General features: G+C 55.2%; 1 protein-coding gene and 1 pseudogene across 7 annotated transcripts; one reads left to right on the top strand and one right to left on the bottom strand.

Moving 5' to 3' along the window:
* Nucleotides 1-118: 118 nt before the first annotated feature.
* Nucleotides 119-19,581, bottom strand: STK11 (serine/threonine kinase 11). Of its 6 annotated transcripts, none has more exons than XR_014794975.1 (11): nucleotides 18,232-19,580; nucleotides 9,860-9,943; nucleotides 9,074-9,163; nucleotides 7,142-7,274; nucleotides 6,930-7,066; nucleotides 6,092-6,219; nucleotides 3,854-3,911; nucleotides 3,572-3,768; nucleotides 2,093-2,159; nucleotides 1,275-1,493; nucleotides 119-634 (listed from the first exon to the last, which is right to left on the bottom strand). XR_014794975.1 is itself a non-coding variant. In XM_084883305.1 (10 exons), the coding sequence occupies exons 1-9, from the start codon at nucleotides 18,519-18,521 to the stop codon at nucleotides 1,291-1,293; spliced, it is 1,320 nt and encodes a 439-aa protein (XP_084739431.1). In that variant the 5' UTR covers nucleotides 18,522-19,580; the 3' UTR covers nucleotides 119-757; nucleotides 1,275-1,290. The 6 variants fall into 6 exon arrangements, 4 of the variants coding, with proteins under 4 accessions (XP_084739431.1, XP_084739430.1, XP_084739433.1 ...); XR_014794976.1 differs by having other exon boundaries at nucleotides 2,093-2,162; XM_084883305.1 differs by lacking the exon at nucleotides 2,093-2,159 and having other exon boundaries at nucleotides 119-757.
* On the top strand, nucleotides 19,359-20,547 carry LOC311623331 (large ribosomal subunit protein eL28-like; annotated as a pseudogene). Its single transcript has 2 exons — nucleotides 19,359-19,629; nucleotides 20,000-20,547. The product of its transcript is annotated as a large ribosomal subunit protein eL28-like (transcript).
* The last annotated feature ends 283 nt before the right edge of the window (nucleotides 20,548-20,830 follow it).

Raw genomic sequence — 20,830 nt, forward strand, 5'->3', positions numbered from 1 at the left:
ACGAAGGCCAGCCCATGCACTCGAGGGTCCAGAGGGGCCCAGGTATAGACTCAAGATAATCCACCTGATGGCACGTCCTGCCACCCAACAATTCCCAAACACCCCTCACAACCACAGCTCAAATCGACCTGTTTTATTTTTTCTTAAAAAAAAAAGGAACCAACCAAACAACAAAAAGGCAGCCACCTGGCTCCCACGGGCACTGGGCATGCGTCTCAGTGGGCAGGCCCGTCAACCCCTGATGGGCTGCAGTTTGTTTGAACACATCACTAGGTACGGGAGGTGCTAACATGTAGCAAAGTAAAGAAAAGTCGGTGAGAACCAGTAGTCTAAACGTAAAGTGCACGGCGAGGTCTGTGCAGGGCCCGCGGCCTGGCCTCACCCTCCCTTGGCCAGGAAAGGGGCCTAGCACAGGATTGCAAAGGTAACAGGAGGTTGTATCCACTGCCCACGGTGGGGGAGGGGGAACAGACCCAGTCTCTGCTGTCCCCAGCCCTCCAGAGCATCCCCTCGGCTTCCCGAGGGACAGTCAGCACGAAGGGTGTGGCGGTGGCCTTCCTGTGTGGTCAGCAGTCGTTGGGAAGACGGAAGAGGACCTGGGTCATGGCACATGGCCAGGGCTCTCCGAGACGGGCTGCAGATGGACAGAAGGTGTATCAATCCCAGGTCAGCAATGTGCTCTGCATCCCAGGGGCATCCCACCCTGAGCACACTGTGGGGCAGGAAAACTGAGGCCGTCCCAGGGGCCGTCAGATACCTGGAGGCCAGGAAAAGCTCTGCTGACTCGAGGGGCCACCCTGTGAGCCACTCATTGCTCACTGGGGTGCAGCAGGGCCCTTAGAGGCCCTTTGGCTGGGCAGGGGCAGCTGCTGCCTCAGGCTCATACACCACTGCCCACATCCTGCGCAGGTGACAGGGTCTCGACCACTTCTGGGGCCTACTCCCCACTTCCTGGACTGGGGCAGCCAGGGATATGAGGAGGGAGTAGAGACTAGAATTATGGTCTCAGCTAGACCCCAACCACTCCCAACACCACTATTCTAGGAACAGCCTGGGACCGGGGCGGGGCAAGCTCCTCACCAGAAACCCAGCTTCCCTCCTACACAAGGGCTCCACCTCTTGAGTGACCTCTGGCCCTGACCCTGGTGGCAGTGATCAGACTGACAGGATTTCGAAGGGCAAAACTGGCCATAGTCAGCATGTCCATGAGGATGATTTGGCTGTTTGGGCAATGACCACTTCCGCCCACGCCCGCCATCCCTGCTGCGGCCCACCTATGGCTGACCGCCCTCACTGCTGCTTGCAGGCTGACAGCCGACGGATCTTGCCGCTAGTAGAACAGGCCTTGCGGGCAGGGTTGGAGGCAGCACTGGCCCGGCGCTCTGCCCTCGATCTGGTGCTTAGCTGCACTGAATCGGTGCCATTCATGCACATGCTCTTGGGCAGGCCCCGGCTCTGTCCATTCTGACTGGCCTCCTCTTCCGGGACTTGTCCTAGGAGGAGAGGGCAAGTGTGGGCTGATGGAGACCCAAGTGAACACCCCTCCCACACACAGCCGCCCCGTTTCCCACCCCCCTACCCCACACGACCCCACTGTCCTACCTGCAGGGGCTCTCACCCTGGTAGAGGGAAAGCTGGCTAGCTGGCCAGGACACTTGGTGAAGGACCAAGGTTGTGGGACCAGTACCAGTGCGGGCTTCAGCCCTCTCACCTGTTTGTAGGCTACACCTTGCTGGGCTGTCCCGTGGTTTTGGGAGGGGCAGGGCTCAGGCTGGGTGTGTCTCTCCCAGAATAGCCCACTGGGATGGAGGGATCAGTGCCAGGGACCTACCATGGTATGGCCCCACCCTCACCCTCAATGCATCCTGGCGGCCATTTGCCTAGGACTTCAGGCCCACTTGCACTCCTGTGCTCACTGAGGCAGAGGAGAGCATGCACGGAGCTCAGTCAGTGCACACCAAAACCTGGCTTGCTGCCTGAGGCCTGCCCTCCTGTGACATTGGTGGGAAACTAACCTCATCTGCCTGGAGCCCCCATCTCCTCTCCAACACAGAGCCCCCTCTCTGCCCAGGATGTCCAGGGCCCGACTCACGGCTTCAGGAACTTGCCACACCCACTCGTGTGTGCCCAGGTCAGAGATCATTCCTGCTCACAGGATCCTACTAGACAGAGTACGTAGGGGGTCTCAGCCCTCAGCACAGCATCTGAGACCTGCCCCACTCACCCTCCAGGCACTGTGCCCGAAGCAACTGACCAGACCCAAGGCCCAGCTCTCAGGGTGGATGCCAGGACCTCCATAGTGGGGAGAGATGAGAGCCTCTGAGGGTGACCAACCAACTAGGATCAGAGTGGGAGGGGTCTCCAAGAGCAATTCAGGGAGAAGTGGATGCTCAACTTTGGAAATGGACTGTCCCACTTCTGGCATGGAGGTCATTCCCAGGCGGGGGATCCCCACCAGGGAACGGCCACTCTGGCCTCTCCCACTGGCCCAAAGGGTACTTGGGACCGGGGTCTGGGGACCTGTCAGGACCCTCACTCAGCCTTGCTAGGACAATAGGCTGCCTGTTGGTGAGGGTGACACCAGGTGCTTGTCACCTGTCATGGGCCCCAATGTCCCTGAGATGCAGGACACCTTGCTCCTGTTTTGAGAAGGGGACAGAGGCTCCAGGAGGCCTCAGATCCAGGACTGGAATGTGGCCCGGTCTCTCAGGACAAGGTTCCTATAGGGGAATGGCTAAGCCAAAGCCACAGTGACTTGGGACCCTAGGAGCACCAGCCCCAAGCTGACCCTGTGGCCACAGACCCCAGGACAGCAGGACTCCTGGACCCTGCCCAGCTCTGCCAAGGACATCCCTCCTGAGGCCCCGCCCAACTCACAGGCCACCGCTGCATCATGGTTCTCTCTACAATAAAAACCTACCACACAGCTGCCGAGCCAGGGAGGGAGACAAGCATCACCCACACATAAGCGTTGGGCAAACCTTTATGTTGGGGCCTACAAACCAGCCACGAAAGGGGAACAGCACTGTGAATGCTGCGAGGGGACACATCTGGCAATAGGGACAGCTGCCCAGGCTTTCTCAGACACCGGAGAGGGTCAGTGAAGGCTTGTGGAGGATGCACAGGCTGGCCCCTACAGCCCAGGTGGGCAGGGTGGCTATGCTAAAGCAGGGAGCTCCTCCTCAAGCTCCTGTGCGCCCCCGGCCTCAGCTTCCTCTGGAGAAAGGTCTGTGTACTGGCTCTGCTGGGTGCCTGGCTCCTCTCTAAGCCCTGCCTCAGACGCCTCCTCGTCACCTGGGGAAGCAAGGCCACTGGTCAGGGTCGTTGTCAGGGCCAGGAGGGCCACTAGACCCTCAGGGCTGTCAGAGGCCTCCCCCATTACTCGACAGGACACGGTGTGCAGTCTGTAGAACTAATGCGGAGGGAGCCTGAGCAGCCTCTTCCCTCTGGATCCCACCTGCTTCCATGGCTGTCTGGGAGCCCCAGCAGGCCCTTGGGGTCTGTGCTGATGCAGATGGACCTGCCCTGAGGGCTTGGGGCCATTGGGGACATCCAGGATGGGCAGACTCACCAGGCACAGTGAAGTCCTGAGTATAGATGATGTCGTCCTCAATGTCAAAGAGGTCCTCCTCCCCGTCGTCGTCAGCACAGCCGTGAAGGTCCTCCAGGTAGGGCACCACAGTCATGCCGCGCCACCGGTCCTTGCAGTCCGAGCTTGGAGGGATGGGCACCAGCTCCTCAGCCAGCGGGTGCTTCTTCCGGAACCAGCTACAGAAGCAAGCACATCAGGACAGCCTGGAGCACCCAGATCCCCATGAGGGCCCCGCCCAGCCAGACACCTGAGGACACTCACCTGTGCTGCCTGATCTGTTGTATGGAAAACCTCTTGGCTGGCTCATATTCCAGCATCCCTGAGGAGGGGACCACGGGGGAGTCAGCATGGGCCCCTGCCCAGCTCTACCCCACCCACCTGGTGCTCTCTAGTGGTGCTGGGCCTGTAACTATGGGGACATGGCACTTGAAAATCCAGGGCCCTGTCCTATGGGGATTTGAAGAGCAATTCAGGCCCCAAGGCCCCATGTAGCCACCTGTGGAAAACTGCAAAACCATAAGCAGTGTGGCTGGAAAGACAAGGAGGGGAAATGGCTTTCCAAAATGAGACCAGAGCAGGCCAGACAGGACGCAGGCCCAGCCCACAGGTGTTGGACCTGTTGTCCACACACTTGGGAATGAGGAAGCAATGGAAGCCCTCTGCCAGCAGCCAGCCATCAAAAGCCTTCGAATCCGGTGGCCCACAATTCCAGCCAGGAGCCCATGACCCCTGAGATGGTAGCAAGGACAAGACCTGGGGGCAAGTCCCATACTAGGACAATGACTTGGAAAGGACAACACTGGCTCACGGCCCACCACCAGCGTGGCAGCATCATACTCCAGCCGCAGGAGACCCTAGAGCCTTCGGTTTCTGCTGCTCCCAACCCTCACTCTGTGTCTCCGGCTCCCTTCCCAGTGGGAGGACAGTCATGCCTCCTGAACAAGATGCAGAGGAGGTGATGGGGAGCAGTGCTAAGCTCTGAACACCACCGGAGGGAGGGCAACTTTGTGCTCAGGAAATAGCAGCAATTTTGGAAGCTAAGGTTCAGAATTGAAAATCTGAGTAGTGTGGGGAGGAAGAGAGGTAAAATCGTGGTGGCCAGCTGAGAGGCCCCGCCAGCATCTGCTTCCCATCCCTGTCCCCAGATCTCCACACCTGGGCACAACTGCCCCTTCCCATCATGCCTGGGGGTTCTGAGACACTTGAACTCAAGGCCAGGGTGGCTATAGAACTCACAGGGACACCTCCCACCTATCCCAGCTGATGGGCAGAGCCTCCAGGCCAACCATTCAGCTGTGCAATGGCCCTAACTGCAGCGCAGGGGAGGCACAGCCCACGGGCCCCAGCTGGCAGAGAAAACAAGGGGCCTATCCTGCCAGCATCTGGGGCCAAGGATGTCCTCTGCCATGTCATCACCCCACATGGTGCCATTTCAGGCATCAACAAGGTACAATGGGCACACGGGACACAGGACATGTAGAGAAAACACAAACTGACTGACGCCTATCCAGAGAAGGTGAGCCCACAACACCTGACCCTTAGCAGAGCTGAAACCACCAAGCATAGAAAAGCCTTATGGGGGGAGGTTGAGTGCCAAGCTCTGGGTCCACCTGAGGATGGGGTGCTAACTCCCTAACTATCCCACCAAGGTCGACAGGAGCCTATGGGCATTTGGGAGTGCTCAGAGGGCTAGGGAGAAGGAAAAGGCCAGGCCAACCTTGACCTAGGGGTCCCTTTAAGCCAGCAGTGGAACAGGTGGGCTGCTTCCTAACTGCTCACTCCTTCCCTGTTCCAAGAGTAATCCGGGCTGCAGCCCAGAGCCAGCATCTTCCTCAAAGTCCTGGGGTGGCAGGCGGACCTATGCTCAGCAACGGAAGCCCAACTCCACCTTCGATGTACTAAATGAACGTATATGTAAGAACCAGCTTGACTCAGTTACTAGGAAACTGAAGTATATTTGGGGCAGCTTGGGAACATGACTCGATCTTTCCAGCTGTGCCTTATGCAAAGTCTAGATATTGACTGAACATCCAATGAGGACAGGGTATAAGGTCAGCCACACACCAGAGCAAAAAGAATAAAAGCAGAAAGAGAACATGAGATGGTACTGCACTGATGAATCTTACACACCGGCTGGGTGTGCAACATCTTCATAAACTGTCTCATCCCAACTCACTAACTGCCAACCTCAGGCTGCCAACTAGGGCTCCCACCCACCTGTCCTCAACTTGCCAGCCCTGTGTGGACTCACAGCGCCACCTACTGCACTGACTGGGAAATGCAGGAGGACAGTGTGACCCTGCAGGCAGTAAGTACTATTTCCTTGGGGGTTAGGGGTAGGAGTCAGAGCAGACAGTGGAGCAAAAGGCTCAGCTTCCAGGGGGTCAGCCTTCTAGACACAGCCATTCTCCATGCCCCGCGCCCTCCATGCTTCATGGAGAACGGTGCTCCTACCCACCCTCGACAGACCCACATCCTGCCCCCCCAAGAGGGCCTCACCTTTCAGCAGGTCCGAGAGCGGGGGGCCGCAGTCGCCTGGGATCGTGTAGTCCCCCTTCCCGATGTTCTCAAACAACTTGTAGATGTTGTCCCCTTCGAAGGGGTACAGGCCTGTCGTGATGTTGTAGCTTCGCCCCCGAGCGGAAGGACAGAGGCCCAGTCAGTTGGGGCTTGTCCTGCAGCTCTGGCCCGAAACCTGTGTGGCACAGGAGCCTCAAACCACCCCCACATATAGGGCCCAATATGAAGGGGGGGGCAGGAATGATCTGGAATAAAGGGTGGTGGCTGCACCACTGAAAATACTGGAAACTGCTGAATTGTACACTTTAAAGTGTGGGTCACATGGTATGTGAATGCTCTCTCAATGAAATACAAACGCCCAGCTGGCGGCTGCCCTATGGCAGGTTCTCAATGGGGGGTAGGGGGGAGCTATGCCCAAGCATCTGCAGCATGAGTGCCACTTCAAGAGTGAACAGGGTCCCAGAGAACTCTGATAGGCCAATCAGCACGGTTATTCAAAAGTGCTCAGGGACATGCCTTATCAGGCCAGCAGACCAAAGCAGCAGAATTGGGTGTGGGGATGGGGAGCACACAGCGGTTGGCCAAGCAACACTATCAACTTGCCATGTCTGAAAATTCTCAGAATAAAGCATTAGGACATAAGGTACCCACAAGATGAATATGGCCAGTTGTCAACCAGTGGGAATAAAGCCAAATGGGGCCCCTGATAACTGAAGGGAACGCAGCCCTCATTCCCACCCACAGGGACTGGTTCCAGAAGCCCAGACCCAAAGCAAGGGTGGGTGAAAACGGGGGCCCATAGTCCACAGGCACTTACAGTGTAACCCCAGCCGACCAGATGTCCACCTTGAAGCCGGAGAAGGTGTCCAAGCCATTGGCAATCTCAGGTGGCTGGAATGCTGGGGAACCCTGGCTCGTCCTGCATGTGTCATCCTCAGCGAAAGGGTGCAGGGCCTGTGACAGAGCCAGGCGGCCTCAGGAAGTGGTTCCGGGGAGCACCCGGCCCTCACCCTGGTCCTGGGGTCCTACCTCGGCCACACCCAGGTCAGAGATCTTGAGCGTGCCACTGGTGGTGAGCAGCAGGTTGCCCGGCTTGATGTCCTTATGCACAATGCCCTGGCTGTGCAGGTACTCCAGGCCATCCACCAACTGGCAGAAGTACCTACAGGACACAATGGCCTCCTGGGGTCACCCAGCAAAACCATAAACAGGAGGCAACAGCTCGAGAGCCACCAGAGGGAGCAAAGAAATGACAGGAGGTCCCTCAGGGAAACATGGCTCTCAGGTAGGGCGGAGCCACTGCTAGGACACTGAGGGCTTTAGTCACTCCTACCCAAGGCACCTGGGGAGGGCACAGAAGGGCTCCTCCCTGGCTTCCCACCTCCCTCTCTCAATCAGACAACCCTTCCTTTCATATACACTGAGTGGCCAGATTATTATGATCTCTGAATGCATAATAATCTGGCCACTACGTGTATATCCTATATAATAAGAGGCAAATGTGCAAATTGTCCCCTCAACCAGGAGTTTGATGAGCAGGCAGGCTGGCCAACTGCCCATGTCCTTTCTCACTGGCCAGGCTGGCCGGACCTCACCCATGCATGAATTCATGCACCGGGCCTCTAATATATGTATATATGTATATATGTATATGTATATATATAGTGCGTGCGTGCACACACACACACACACACACAACCCAAGTGGCCAGATTATTATGTGTTCAGAGATCACAATAATCTGACCACTCAGTATACACACACACACACACACACACACATACACACACACACACACTAGAGACCCTGTGCATGAATTCGTGCACAGGTGAGGTCTGGCTGGCCTGCCCACTCAGGGTCAATCAACCGCTGGCCAGGGGGAGGGGCCATGGTGGGTTGGCCAGCTGACGCTGCCCCCTGGTTGAACTCCCAGTCAAGGAGACAATTTGCTTATTAGCCTTTTATTATATAGCCTGATATATATATATATATATATATATATATATATATATAAATAAATAAATAAAAATTTTTAAAAAATTGACTTCAGCTGAAACCAGTTTGGCTCAGTGGATAGAGCATCAGTCTGTGGACTGAAAGGTCCCAGGTTCGATTCCGGTCAAGGGCATGTCCCAGTAGGGGGTGTCGAGGAGGCAGCTGATCGATGATTCTCTCTCATCGATGTTTCTAACTCTATCTCTCTCCCTTCCTCTCTGTAAAAAAATCAATAAAATATATTTTAATAAAAGTTTGCCTGTATTACTTATATAAAAATAAAAAACTGACTTCAGAGAGGAGGGGAGAAGATAGAAACATCAAAGATGAGAATCATTGATCAGCTGCCTCCCACATGCCCCCTACTGGGGATCAAGCTACAACCCAGGCATGTGCCCTGACCCACAATCAAACTGTGACTTCCTGGTCCATTGGTTGACACACAACCTCTGAGCCTCACCAGCTGGGCCAGGTGGCCCTTCCTTACTCTCCGCATCAGCTCAAGGGGATGTGTAACACTCCCTCCCTCAACTGCTCTGGCACAGGCATAGCCATGTAGCCCCGCTGAAGCCCTCCACGGAGCCAGAGGCCCGGGCTCACCCCACTGTTCTTCCACTCACACCACAGGCCAGCTGGTCCTGCAGCAAGGAAGGGGATGCTTCTTCAGGGGGGCTGGCCAGCCAGCGGCAGTACAGATCATTGTCAGGGGCTTCCTGAGGATCAGGAGGTCTCAAAGCCTCAGGTGCAGGCACACTGGGGCAGAGGATGCACAGAAAGGGGCTGCTGGCCCAGGGTACTGGTACTGCAAACTACCCAAATTTTGAGTTTTATAGCACACTCGAGCCTTTAATTCACTGGTAATCAAAAAAAGTTATTGGAACACAGGATTGAGTCCTTGAAGCCCTAGGGTCAGTAGATGATATGGCAGGACAGAGAGGCAGCCATAGGCCTGGCCATGCACACTCACCCATGAGCCTGGCACACAGGAAACCGCTTCTCAGGCACGCTGTCCAGCATCTCCTGCATGCCACACACACAGTACTCCATGACCATATACGTGCAGTGCTAAGGAAACCACGGCCCAGCCCAGACTCCACCCCAGGCAGGACCTGTCCCCAGGGATAGCTGGGAAGAAGGCCCTAGAAGGAGATGGTGGGAGACCAGGAATAGCTGGGACAGGAGACCATAAGTGACCTCTAGTCTCAGGTCAGGAGTGAGGTACAGGGGAGAGGCTGCAGGACCAGACAGCTCAAGGTCAGGCAGAAATTCCACACACCTAGCTGTGTTTCCACCGAGGGGAGTCTTGAGACATGGACAGAGAAGAGCCACATGCTAGGAACTCTGCCACTACACCTGTGAGTCAGTGATGGGCACTTGTGGAAGGACACTGACCCCTCAGAGGAACCCTGGGCCCTCGTGAGCCTGCTTCTGGGAGCTGGAGTCAGCCACACATTCTGGAGAGAGCCTGTTCCCCTCAACAATGGGCAAAGTCCAAGGACACTCTTGTATTCCAGTCATACCTCTGGCCCCAGAAGGCAAGGCCCAAATGCCAGAGGTAGGGGGTATGCCAGCCATAGGGCTCCTAAATGTGGGGTCACCCAGACTGAGGCCAGGAAGTGTCTTCTCTCCAGACTCAGTTACTCCCATTTGGGCCATGGCGCGACAGGGGCACACCAGATAGTTCTGGAATAACTGGGAAGACAGACACACAGGTATCATGGCCCAGGTCCCCCAGCCCAATCCCGAAGGATATATCTTCTGCTTCTCCTCATTGTAAAGCACGTCCACTAGCTGGATGACGTTTTTGTGCCGCAACCTCCGCAGTAGCTGAATTTCCCTGGAGAGAGGACAGAGCATCAGCCAAACCCTCTGCGTGGTGGGATGCAGAGCTTGCCCTTGGGTGCCATGCAGAGGACACATCAGCTCTGAGGTGCCAGGAGAACTGGGAAGCTCTGCCACTGCCCCTTCCACTGAGCCAGTCTGCACAGGGACAGCACAATCAGGACACTTGTTACCCATTTTAGCTGGAGATGAACAATTTGTTTTGTAAGAGACCACACTCAGGGACAGCAGAGCAAGGGTGGCATGAGCACCTCGTATGCAGAGCTGTGCTTACGGTGCATCCCCAGAAATGGGGTTGTCATACAGAATGGCGAGGCCATGCCCACACCTTGCTGTTTCCTAAGGACACCCTCTTCTCCCAGTACTCCAAAGTCCTGCAAGGACAACCCCACCAGTCCTCGTAGAATGGACACGCCACTGTCAACCTGGCACCAACCACACCCGTTGGTTTCTGACAAGGGCTGGGCATAGACCCTGGGCACAACACTGCCTACTCTGTGCGTGGCCTTCCATGCGCCTAGTCTCCAAACAGTCTGAGCAGGTGAGGCACTGGGGGGCAGGAAGTGGTAGGTACCTCTTCAGAAGGTTGAAGTTACTGATGACATAGCAACTCTGCTCCAGGTATGTACCCAGAACTGCAGACAGGTACACAAAAACCTGCATGTGCACTCATGGCAGCACCACACAGAGGCCCAGGGTACAAACCACCCATGTGTCCATCCAGTGTCCTTCTACAGTGGAGCTCCACATGCCTGACTGCCCAAGCCCAAAAACATCTTTACTTTTTTCAAATATATATATATAATATATATATATATATATATATATATATATATATATATATGTATATATGTATATATATATATATATATATTTTTTTTTTTAATTGATTTTCCACAGAGAGGAAGGAAGAGGGATAAAGAGCTAGAAATGTCAATGAAAGAGAAACATCGACCAGCTGCCTCCTGCACACCCCCCACCAGGGATATGCCCGCAACCAACACACATGCCCCTGACTGGAATCGAACCGACGCTCTACCACTGAGCCAAACTAGCTTCGGCAGCTCAGTGCTCTTGTTGATGTCAATAAAGTGTGTTATTAAAAAAAAAAAAAAGAGAGAGAGAGACCCACTTGGTTAACTTAATGAGGCTGACCCACTGGGGAGGTGGGATAAGTGTGGGAGAGTGTTCACTTGTAAGTCCAGTAACTGGATCAAAGCACTCCATGTAAACATGTCAATCCCATAACTCACACCATGAAATAACACACACCATCAGCTCTGCAGAGACGGGAAAGTGGGAACCTTGTGCCCCAGCGGCAGGAGCATTTGTGTGGATGGTGCGTCAGGTGAGGTAACTGGAAACATGCCATTAGCATGACCCGAGCTGCCTACAAAAGAAATACAATGTAGGTGGCAGCCACCAAAACCAGCACTCAGTGACCTCGAGGGCACAGAGGAACTTCTATCACTGTCCCTTTATATTGTCTTCTTCTACATCTGCCTCTCTGACCAGAAAATGAGAATATTTACAGAAAAAGAAAGGTCCAAGTGCCCACCGGATGTAGGAAGTGAACAAGAGGTGGTGCCTTCCAGGTCAGGAAGGCTTGCCGCTGCCCTTGGGCACCTGCCCGTGGGCAATGCCCATGCCAAGCAGATTGTTCAGTGACTCTGATGAGCGGAAGAGAAACTGAAAAGCCACCTACACTCTCAGCCTGAAACACACGGGAATGGGTAAGGGAGACAAGGCCAGGACACAGCCTCTGCTCAGAACCACCTCACCTGCTCCCCTCCAGAAGATGCAGGGCAGGCCCAGGGCTAATGGCGGCTTTGACAGAGGGGCACTGAGCAAGATCCCCTCACCTGGTCCTTCTGCTGACACTACCTTTTTTTTTCTTCTTTTTTTTTCTTTTTTTAATATTTCTTTATTGATCTCAGAGAGGAAGGGAGAAGGAGAGAGAGATAGAACATCAGCGATGAGAGAGAATCATTGATCAGCTGCCTCCTGCATGCCCCCCACTGGCGGTCAAGCCCACAACCCAGGCATGTGTCCTTGGCCAGAATCAAACCCAGGACCCTTCAGTCCGCAGGCCAAGGCTCCATCCACTGAGCCAAACCCGCCAGGGCCTTCTGCTGACACTTCTAAACACAGGGCAAAGGGCCCTCAGAGGTGGAAGAAGGAATAAAATAAGGGGAAATTAACATTGCAGTTCAACACACACACTTGCACATACACGTTCACAGCAGCAGGATTTATAACAGGCACTGGATGGAAACAACTCAAAGCCCATCAACAATAAATAAACAAAGTGTCACCCATCACACACTGGGATATTCCTCAGCCACAGAGAGGAGCGAAGTGCTGACACTCCCTAAAACATGGATGGGCCTTGAAAAAAACGAAACTCAGTAAGAGGACCCAGACACAAAAGGCCACACAGTGTATAATTCCATTTATGTAAACCGTCCAGAACAGGCAAAACCAGAGGCAAAAAGTGGGTTAGAGGTTGCCAGAGGCGGGGAGGCGTCGGGGTTTCTTTTGGGATGATGTGGGGAAGGGTTTCCTCTGGGATGATGTGGGGAAGGGTTTCCTCTGGGATGATTTGGGGAAGGGTTTCTTTTGGGATGACGAGACGTTCTGGAATAGGTAGTGGTAAAGGTTTCACAATCTGTGGAAGTACTAAATGCCACTGAATCACACGGTAGGTGAGTTTTATGCTACAAAAATTGTCTCTCAATAAAGCTGTTAAAAAATAAATTACAGCCTCTGGCCAGTGTGCTCAGTGGTTAAAGAGTTAACCCACCTCTCTCGGGTTTAATTCCCAGTCAAGGGTTGTAGGTTGATCCCCTGTCAAAATCAGTCAGTTGGGGTACGTGTGGGAAGGCAACCAATTGATGTGTCTCTCTCACATTGTCTCCCCGCCCTTACACACACACCACACACACACACACACACACACACACACACACCACACACACACACACACACACACACACACACACACCACACACACACACCACACACACACACACCACACACCACACACCACACACACACACACACACCACACACCACACACCACACACACACACACACACACACACACTTGTTAAAAAAAAAAAATCAATGCAAAAAATATCCTTGGGTGAGGATTAACCAAAAATAAAATAAACAGCCAAGACCCGTTTGGCTCAATGGATGGAGCGTCGGCTTGGGGACTGAAGGGACCCGGGTTCGATTCCGGTCAAGGGCATGTACCTTGGTTGCGGGCATATCCCCAGTAGGGGGTGTGCAAGAGGCAGCTGATCGATGACTCTCTCTCATCGATGTTTCTAGCTTTCTATCTCTCTCCCTTCCTCTCTGTACAAAATCAATAAAATATATTAAAAAAAAAAAAAAATAATAAAATAAAATAAACAGTTCAGCCACAGGTGGATGATGTGGGATAAAGGGAAAGTCGGCTATAATTCCCCACATGCTCAAGGGCAAAGAGCCAGAATTCTACATGGACTTTGGCCCAGTGCCTCTTGTTCCCACTGCATCTCTCAGTCTCTCCCCCCCCCCCCATCAGGGAAAAACTAGGCAAATAGGGGGCCCCCCAGGACATTCAGTGCAGGCGAGCCTCAGTAGATAGTGTACCCTCTTGCTGTTGGCCTCACAGTGGAATCCTTCTCAATACTGAGGAGGGTAGGCATCCCAGCCGGTACAAGTACCTTGTAGAGGCCACTCGGGTCAGGAATGAAAGCCAACGAAGTTCAGGGCTCTGGTCCCCAATGCGCTACATCACAGCCATTTACCATGCAGATCCAATCACGGCAAGGAGGGCCCAGCCTGTCAGGCCCAGCAAGGACACTAACTTCCACTCCCAGAGCCATCACCACTCTGCCGGGATCTGGCCACAGAGTGCCAGGCCAGCCGAGGGAAAAGGAACAGCCTGGTGGCCAAGCACATCATACTGTGACTTCCCTAACACCAACAGCAGACACATATCAGAAACCATACTCAATAGACTGACACTGAGCTGTGGCAGACCGGTAGTGTGCACACAGCTTATCACACTCATGCACCCTTCTTCTAACCCAGAAACTCCATCTCTGGCCATGTGCCCTTCATACCCTTGAGCTTGTCACGAAACATGGCACAAAGTAACTCCCCACCACAGCAACAACACCCGCAGCACAGGGAGGACCAACTCAGCAAATATGAGCAGACCTAACAGGGACAGAAAGATAGATCGGCTTGGGCTGCAGGGCAGACCACGCCACAACTTTGTATGGTCCTAAGCAGGAGTGAAACTGTTTCATGTTTCTAAACATGAAAACAAAACAAAACAAAAAACACACATGAAGACAACTCTTTGATAACGTGAGTATTCTTTCAATTCGTCACTTGTGCAGTTGTACTGATGAGGGCCTGCCTAGCTGGACCCACTCACCACCTACACCCCGGAGTGTGCCCACCTGGCAGGGAACTGTCTATAGCTACAAGAAACCCTGCCCAAAGAACAAGGAGCAGGGGTGACCCTCAAACACCTTCTTTTGGGCTCGATCTGTGCAGTTCTACTGCCTATTGGAAAAACAAGTACATTCAATTTATTGTTTAAAAGTGATCCTTAGGGGAATTTTATTTTTTATTAAAATCTGTTTGGATAAGGTAAGAAAACAAATAAAGCCCTGGCCAGTTTGGCTCAGTGGATAGAGCATCTGCCTGCGGACTCAGGGGTCCTGGGTTTGGTTCTGGTCACGGGCACATCCCCAGTAGGGGGTGTGCAGGAGGCAGTTGATTGGTGTTTCTCTCTCATCTCTCCCTCTCCCTTTCTCTCTGTAAAAAATTATTTAAAAATAAAAAAGGAAGTGGAGCAAGATACAACAGTATTAAGATTACAAGAAATGTTTTCATTTTTACTTGATGCTTTTTGGAATTTTGCTGTTTTATAGGAACAAGCAAGGGGCCATGTACAGACCCACAGCAGCCTTGCTAGAGGATGCCCAGGAAGGAGAGAAAGGCATTCTGAACTGTCCCACCACTTGGGCAAACATTGTTCTTTCAGAAAAAAGCTTTGATCCAACTGAGGCTTGTCTGGAAGGCCTGGACATTCCTCTAAGAGAGCAGAGACTGCAAGGGAGTTTATTAAACCTCTCGCAGACAAAGAAGCCTTTTTGCCTTGCAGTGGGCTAGCTGGCAGCAAGGGCGCCCAGCTCTCCAGGCCAGGGAGCTGACAACTGTCCCCTCAGACCAGAGACCTGCCTGGGGCAGGCCCACCCGATTCTCTCTGGTGGACTTGTGGAACAGTAGAGCCAGGGCTCAAGAAAGGAGGTGCAGCTGCAAAACCAGTTTGTAATCCCAGCTGCAAAACCAGGTGGATGGGGCAGCTCTGAGCCAGCCCAGCACTCCGAGGGAACTCATCAAAGGGAACCTCTGCACGCAGGTCCAGGCCTGAGTTGGTGGAAGCGAGCACTGGCTCAGTGCCTGCTTCTGACACCTATGCTAATTGCCAGGTTGGCTGAGGATCACCAACCACTGGCCACTCTAGCCTGACTCCCCTCCAATTCTTCCCATAGACCCTTCAGGACCCAGCTCCACGCAACTCCAACACTACATGCCACATGTCTCCATCGCTCTTGGAACTTCAGCCGACCCTTCAGGAAACCAGGAGCAGGATGCCAGCGCCCTGTGGCCCTCCAGCCGGGTTCTGGTCATTTGTGTCTCTAGTGGAGCATGAGAGAATGAGGGAGCTCTGGAGTGCCCTCCAACTTAACCTTGGCGTGTAGAAACTGCATCTCCCGAAAGGGTGCCTTTATCACGTTACATTGTACCTTAGCAAAGTGTGTGTGTGGGGGTGGGCTTGTCTACCCTGACATGCCCTCCTTCATGGTGGAGTGTAGACCTTCTGGGACCTGCTAACCCTGCTACCATCAGTCAGTGCCCTGACCTACATACACCGAGGCCCCCTATGGCTAGCAGGGTGGGCTTGGTGGATGACTAGCCAGACAGATCAATGGGTGCTGGAACCCAGCCACTGGGAAGGGACTCTGGGAACTCCTCCTACCTCGGGCTGCTGCTCCCGAGCGGCTGGGGCCTGGGATGCACAGCAGCGGGACATCAAGTGGCCAGCACCAGGACAAATTGATGGACCAATGCCGATTCCATCCAGAGGGCTCAGTCAGGCGGGAAGAGCCCAGAGCCCGTTCCAGGACAGATGGGATCTGATGCCTAAGAGGAGCCAGGAGGACAAGGACAAGCCTGGAGAGCAGGAGGGAGATCCATTTCCAGGGCAGCATTCCAAATGCAGGAACTCACTGCCCTCACCTGCAGTAGTAGCAATCCGGCTGCCTGAGGGCCACATTGTCCCCACAAACTTCTAATGAGAAAACGTGACTTAGAGCCAGCAGTCCAGTGGGAGTTTCTAACTTGAAAGTGAGGCTTCCCTTGGTCCTCAAAGGGTGTCTGCTTTCAGGCCTCAGTTTCCCCAAGGACATACCATGGCTCCTGCCCAACCCTCACCTCACAGATGAGAGACTGGTACAGAGAACTGACCAACTGGCCAAAGGTGCCCAGCCACACCTTCTCCCAGTGTCTTCAAGGATGAGCTGTAAAAAGGCCTCACCAGCCCTGGATAGGGCTTGAGGACTGAAGGGTCCTGGGTTCGATTCCAGTCAAGGGCACATGCCTAGGTTGCAGGCTCGATCCCCAGTAGGGGAGCATGCAGGAGGCAGCTGATCAATGATTCTCACTCATCACTGATGTTTCTATATCTCTCCCTCTTCCCTCCCTCTCTGAAATCAATAAAAATATATTAAAAAAAAAAAAAAAAAGTCCTCACTAAAACACAACCCACCTTGCCCACTGCCCCACCCACCCTGCAGGTGGCTCAGAATACCAAGCACTAACAAGGAGCCTGTCAGTCCAACCCCAGTTCTCTGCTCCACCCCCCCCTCCACGCCCCCAGGTGTCCCAGAGCAAGTGGAAAGAGCCCAGCTCTCCTGTCAGTGGAAAGGAGGGAGGTGAGAGCCCACCCAGTGAGCGGCACTTCTAGGCCTGGCCTGGCCTGGCCAGCCTGCGTGGACCAGACAAGCCAAGGTCACAGTAAGTCCTGCTGCCTGGCACGTTAGATAAACCTCTTCTGGGACTCTAGAAGCTGGGAGGGGTGTGGGTGTGGGTAGGGCGGGGTCCAACCCGTGGCAGCAATAAGGGGACCCACGGCCCGCCATCCTGAGACTAGAAGGGGAAGGAGACAGAGCCCCCACCGCCCTTGGGGGACTTTTGATAGCAGATCTTGGCACCTCCAGGATATCTAGGGGGCAGATGGCGCAGAAGAAATTTATGTAAAAAGTTCACTAGAACATAAGCAATTCCCCTCTGGGGGTCACTGGGCCTGCAGTCAGGGATATCTAGTGACATTCAGACCAGCAGGAAGGGATAAGTACCCCCTGCTGACTGATAAGCCGGTGCAAACAATTATTTTTGGCAACTACAGGGTTCCCCTCCAACAGGATAAACAAATCGCACTGCGCCTGGTGCTAGTGCCATACTGGCTGCTCACTAAGCAGAAAAACTGACGGCCTCCAAGGCCGTTTCCGGGCAGAAACTCTCGGGGCCAAACAAACACTGGCTGGCTCCACTGGGCACCGAAGTTCTCTGGACAGCTGGCAGAGCCAGGGAAAGAGGGACGTGCCCCCATGGAGGACGATTCTGACACTGGCACTGAAGAGCCAAATGCACCAGAACCCAGCTAGCCTGACTTCCTGAAAGTACTTAAGCACCTTTCCAACCACACTTTCTCTGGCAGGGGGGGTGCAGGAACAGCTGGTCACCTCAGGGAGGAAAGGGAGGGAGGGAGGGAGGGAGGGAGGGAGGAAGAAAGGGAGGGAGGGAGGAAGGAAGAAAGGAAGAAAGGAAGGAAAAAAGGAAAGAAGGAAGGAAGGAAGGAAGGGAGGGAGGGAGGGAGGGGAAGGAAGGAAGGAAGGAAGGGGAAGGAAGGAAGGAAGCAAGGAAGGAAGGAAGGGGAAGGAAGGAAGGAAGGAAGGAAGAAAGGAAGGAAGGAAGGAAGGAAGGAAGGAAGGAAGGAAGGAAGGGGAAGGAAGGAAGGAAAGAAGGAGGGAGGGAGGGAGGGGAAGGAAGGAAGGAAGGAAGGGGAAGGAAGGAAGGAAGGAAGGAAGGAAGGAAGGGGAAGGAAGGAAGGAAAGAAGGAGGGAGGGAGGGAGGGCGGGAGGGAGGGAGGGGGGAAGGGAAGGAAGGAAGACCACCCCGGCGGGCTGCACAGGTCGGAAAGCCCACACTTACTTCTTCACGTTGGCTTCCCCATTGGGGATCCTCCGCAACTTCTTCTTCTTGAGAATTTTGACGGCTCTTCTGCACAACGTCTCCGAGTCCAGCACCTCCTTGACTTTGCCGTAGGACCCCTCCCCCAGCAGGTCCCCCATCAGGTACTTGCCAATGAGCTTGGCGCGCTTGCGGCGGGGCTGGTAGATGACCTCGGTGGAATCGATGCGGTGGATGAACGTGTCCATACCCACCGACATCAGCTCGCCCTCTGTAAACATGCCCAGTTGCTGCGGGTCTGCCACATCCATCCTGGACCCAAAGTCTCGACTCGCGCCGCAGGGCAGTACCTTATCCCCTTTATGGATGACCTGGTGAGCGGTTCTTCTTTTTGTCCCACTCCCACCCCCTCAAATTCCCTTCTCAAAAAAATAAAAGTCAACAGAAACGCGAAAGAAAGAAACAATCCTTCTTCGAAAAGAAACGATTGTACGAAACGTGAGTTCAAGAGGCGTGATGGTCCGAGGCCCGGGCGCCCAACGGTGCGCAGCGCCGCAAGTTTCAATGCGACCAGGGCTGGCAGCTCCGGGTCGGGCCGGAGCGTCCTCGGGGGCCCTGGGGAGGCCGGTGGGGTTGCGAAGTGCTAGGTCATCCTCCAGGGACTTTAGACCCTCCGGCAAACACGGACGCGGCCGGACCAAGTCTTCTCTGGGCCGTCCATTTCTAGCGGGCAGTGGCGCGCGCCCGGAGCCCCAGCAGGCCCCGGAGCCCCCAAAGCTGGCAGCTGAGCTTCGCCGGGGGCCGGGGCGTCTCCGGCAGGCTCGTGGTCCTAGGCGTCCCGAGAAGTGGCAGGTGCCAATCCGGCTCGGTCGGCTGCCGCCAGCCCCGGGCGCGTATCGGGGGTCGGGAAGTCACCTGGAGCACTCCCGCCGCAAGTAGCAACTTCCGTGGGAACCGGCCTCCAGGGCGCCCCCAAACCGGCCTGGGACACACAAGCGGCCTCGCGGGCGCCCCCCACCCCAAACGGCAGCCCGCGCTCGCTCTCCGACCCGAACGCCGTCCGCCTCGGCTCTCGAAGCGCAGGGGGACCGTAGAACTCCGGGCAGGCGAAGCGGCGCAGGCCACAGGCCCCGGGCCGGGGGTTCCCGATGCAGCGGGGACCGGGCAGCGCGTTCCCCGCCGCGGCCGCCCCAAGCGTGGAGCAGGAGGGGCGGCGTGGGGACCCAGCCCATGCAAGGCGGCCGCGGTGCCACCCGGCCCCGCCGCCGCCTGCACGCCCGCCGCCTCACTTGCGAGCGCCCCGGGCCGCCTCCCGCTTCCGCACCCGACACGCCGCCGCCATCTTGTTTACCTCCCGCCCCCGCCCTGAGCCGCCGCGCCGCCGCGGACCCGCCCCTCGCGGCGCCGACGTGCCCGCCCGTTGGCCCAGACGGCACTCCCCGCCCCGCCCCGCCCCAGCCGTCTATTGGGCCGTTTGGACCCGGGCGGGCGGCCGAGCAGAGATAGGTTCGCGCTCGGCTCCGCCCCCAGGGTGGACACTGCTTGCTCATTGGCCCGCAGAGGCACCCTCCCCTGGGGGCGGGGCGGGAAGTGAGGCTGCGGCGGCGACCTCGGCGGGGCTTGAGCCCGTGGTTGGAGGTTGGGGGTGCTAAAAGGCTCCCCGGGACATCCGTGAGGAGGGTGTAATCTTTGTGGGCCAGGACGCGGCTCGGGGACTTAGCAGGGTGCCTTCCAGCACCCCCTCCACCCCGGGACTTTTCTCCAGACGAGGTCAAGGGTTAAAAAATAGCCCACTTTGTCTCGTCTCCGGCTGCCGCTGTGTCTGCCCACCTGCAACGGATGGCGTGAGGAACTGCTCCAGCTTCCTGATCGAGAGGAACAAGCGGACGTACAGCACCGAACCCAATAATCTGTAGGCCCGCAGCTCCTTTCGCTACAACAGACTGGTTTACCGCTAGAGGGTGGGCGTGGAGCTTGGCAGCCGACCGCAAGGGGTGTTGGTCGTCCAGAAGCGGAGATCCGGCCAACGAAAGCCCGCACCTCCTACTTGTAAGAACGCCCGGATGGTATCCAGCATTTGATTCCCAAGAACAAGTACCTCCCGGAGCTGCGCATGGCCGCCATCCGCAGGGCCAGCGCCAGCCTGAACAGCCAGAAGCCCGAGAAGGTGGAGAGGAAGCGGGCTCGCCCCACCAAGAGCTCCTGAGCCCCCTGCTCCCCCCCACTCCCCCAAAGCAATAAAGGTATTAGCCAACTTTCCTAAGGGGGCGGGGGAGTCGCCTAAAATGGTCAGTTCAAGGCAGACCTTGATTCTGGGCCTGTTTCCTCCTCTACAGAGTGGAGACTTCATCCAGATTGACATTTCATGACCAGGCTTATCTCAAGGGTAGAAAGAATGAAGTATAGCTGGTGTCCCTGTTTCCATAAAGTAAAAAGGGGGACTATATATTCATATCTGCAAATGCACAGAAACAAATTCTGGAAGGATACTATCCTGCAATTCCCTAGCAGAGGGTGAGAGAGGTGAGCACGCTGGTCTCGGCCCTAAAGGAATTCAGGAATGAAAAGGAAGAACAGAGCTGCAGAGAAAGTGCTTTGGTTGAAAAAGGCTGACCTGAAG

Source organism: Pipistrellus hanaki (assembly GCF_964339955.1).
Source record: "Pipistrellus hanaki genome assembly, chromosome: 5".
Lineage (NCBI taxonomy): Eukaryota > Metazoa > Chordata > Mammalia > Chiroptera > Vespertilionidae > Pipistrellus > Pipistrellus hanaki.

Excerpts from the sequence above, each read along its gene's own strand:
- STK11 (XM_084883305.1), bottom strand. The coding sequence starts at position 18,521 with ATGGATGTGGCAGACCCGCAGCAACTGGGCATGTTTACAGAGGGCGAG. Across the intron at positions 9,944-18,231 it reads GGGGAAGCCAACGTGAAGAA|GGAAATTCAGCTACTGCGGA; the intron begins GTAAGTGTGGGC and ends TCCTCTCTCCAG. Across the intron at positions 9,164-9,859 it reads AATGAGGAGAAGCAGAAGAT|GTATATGGTCATGGAGTACT; the intron begins ATATCCTTCGGG and ends TTAGCACTGCAC.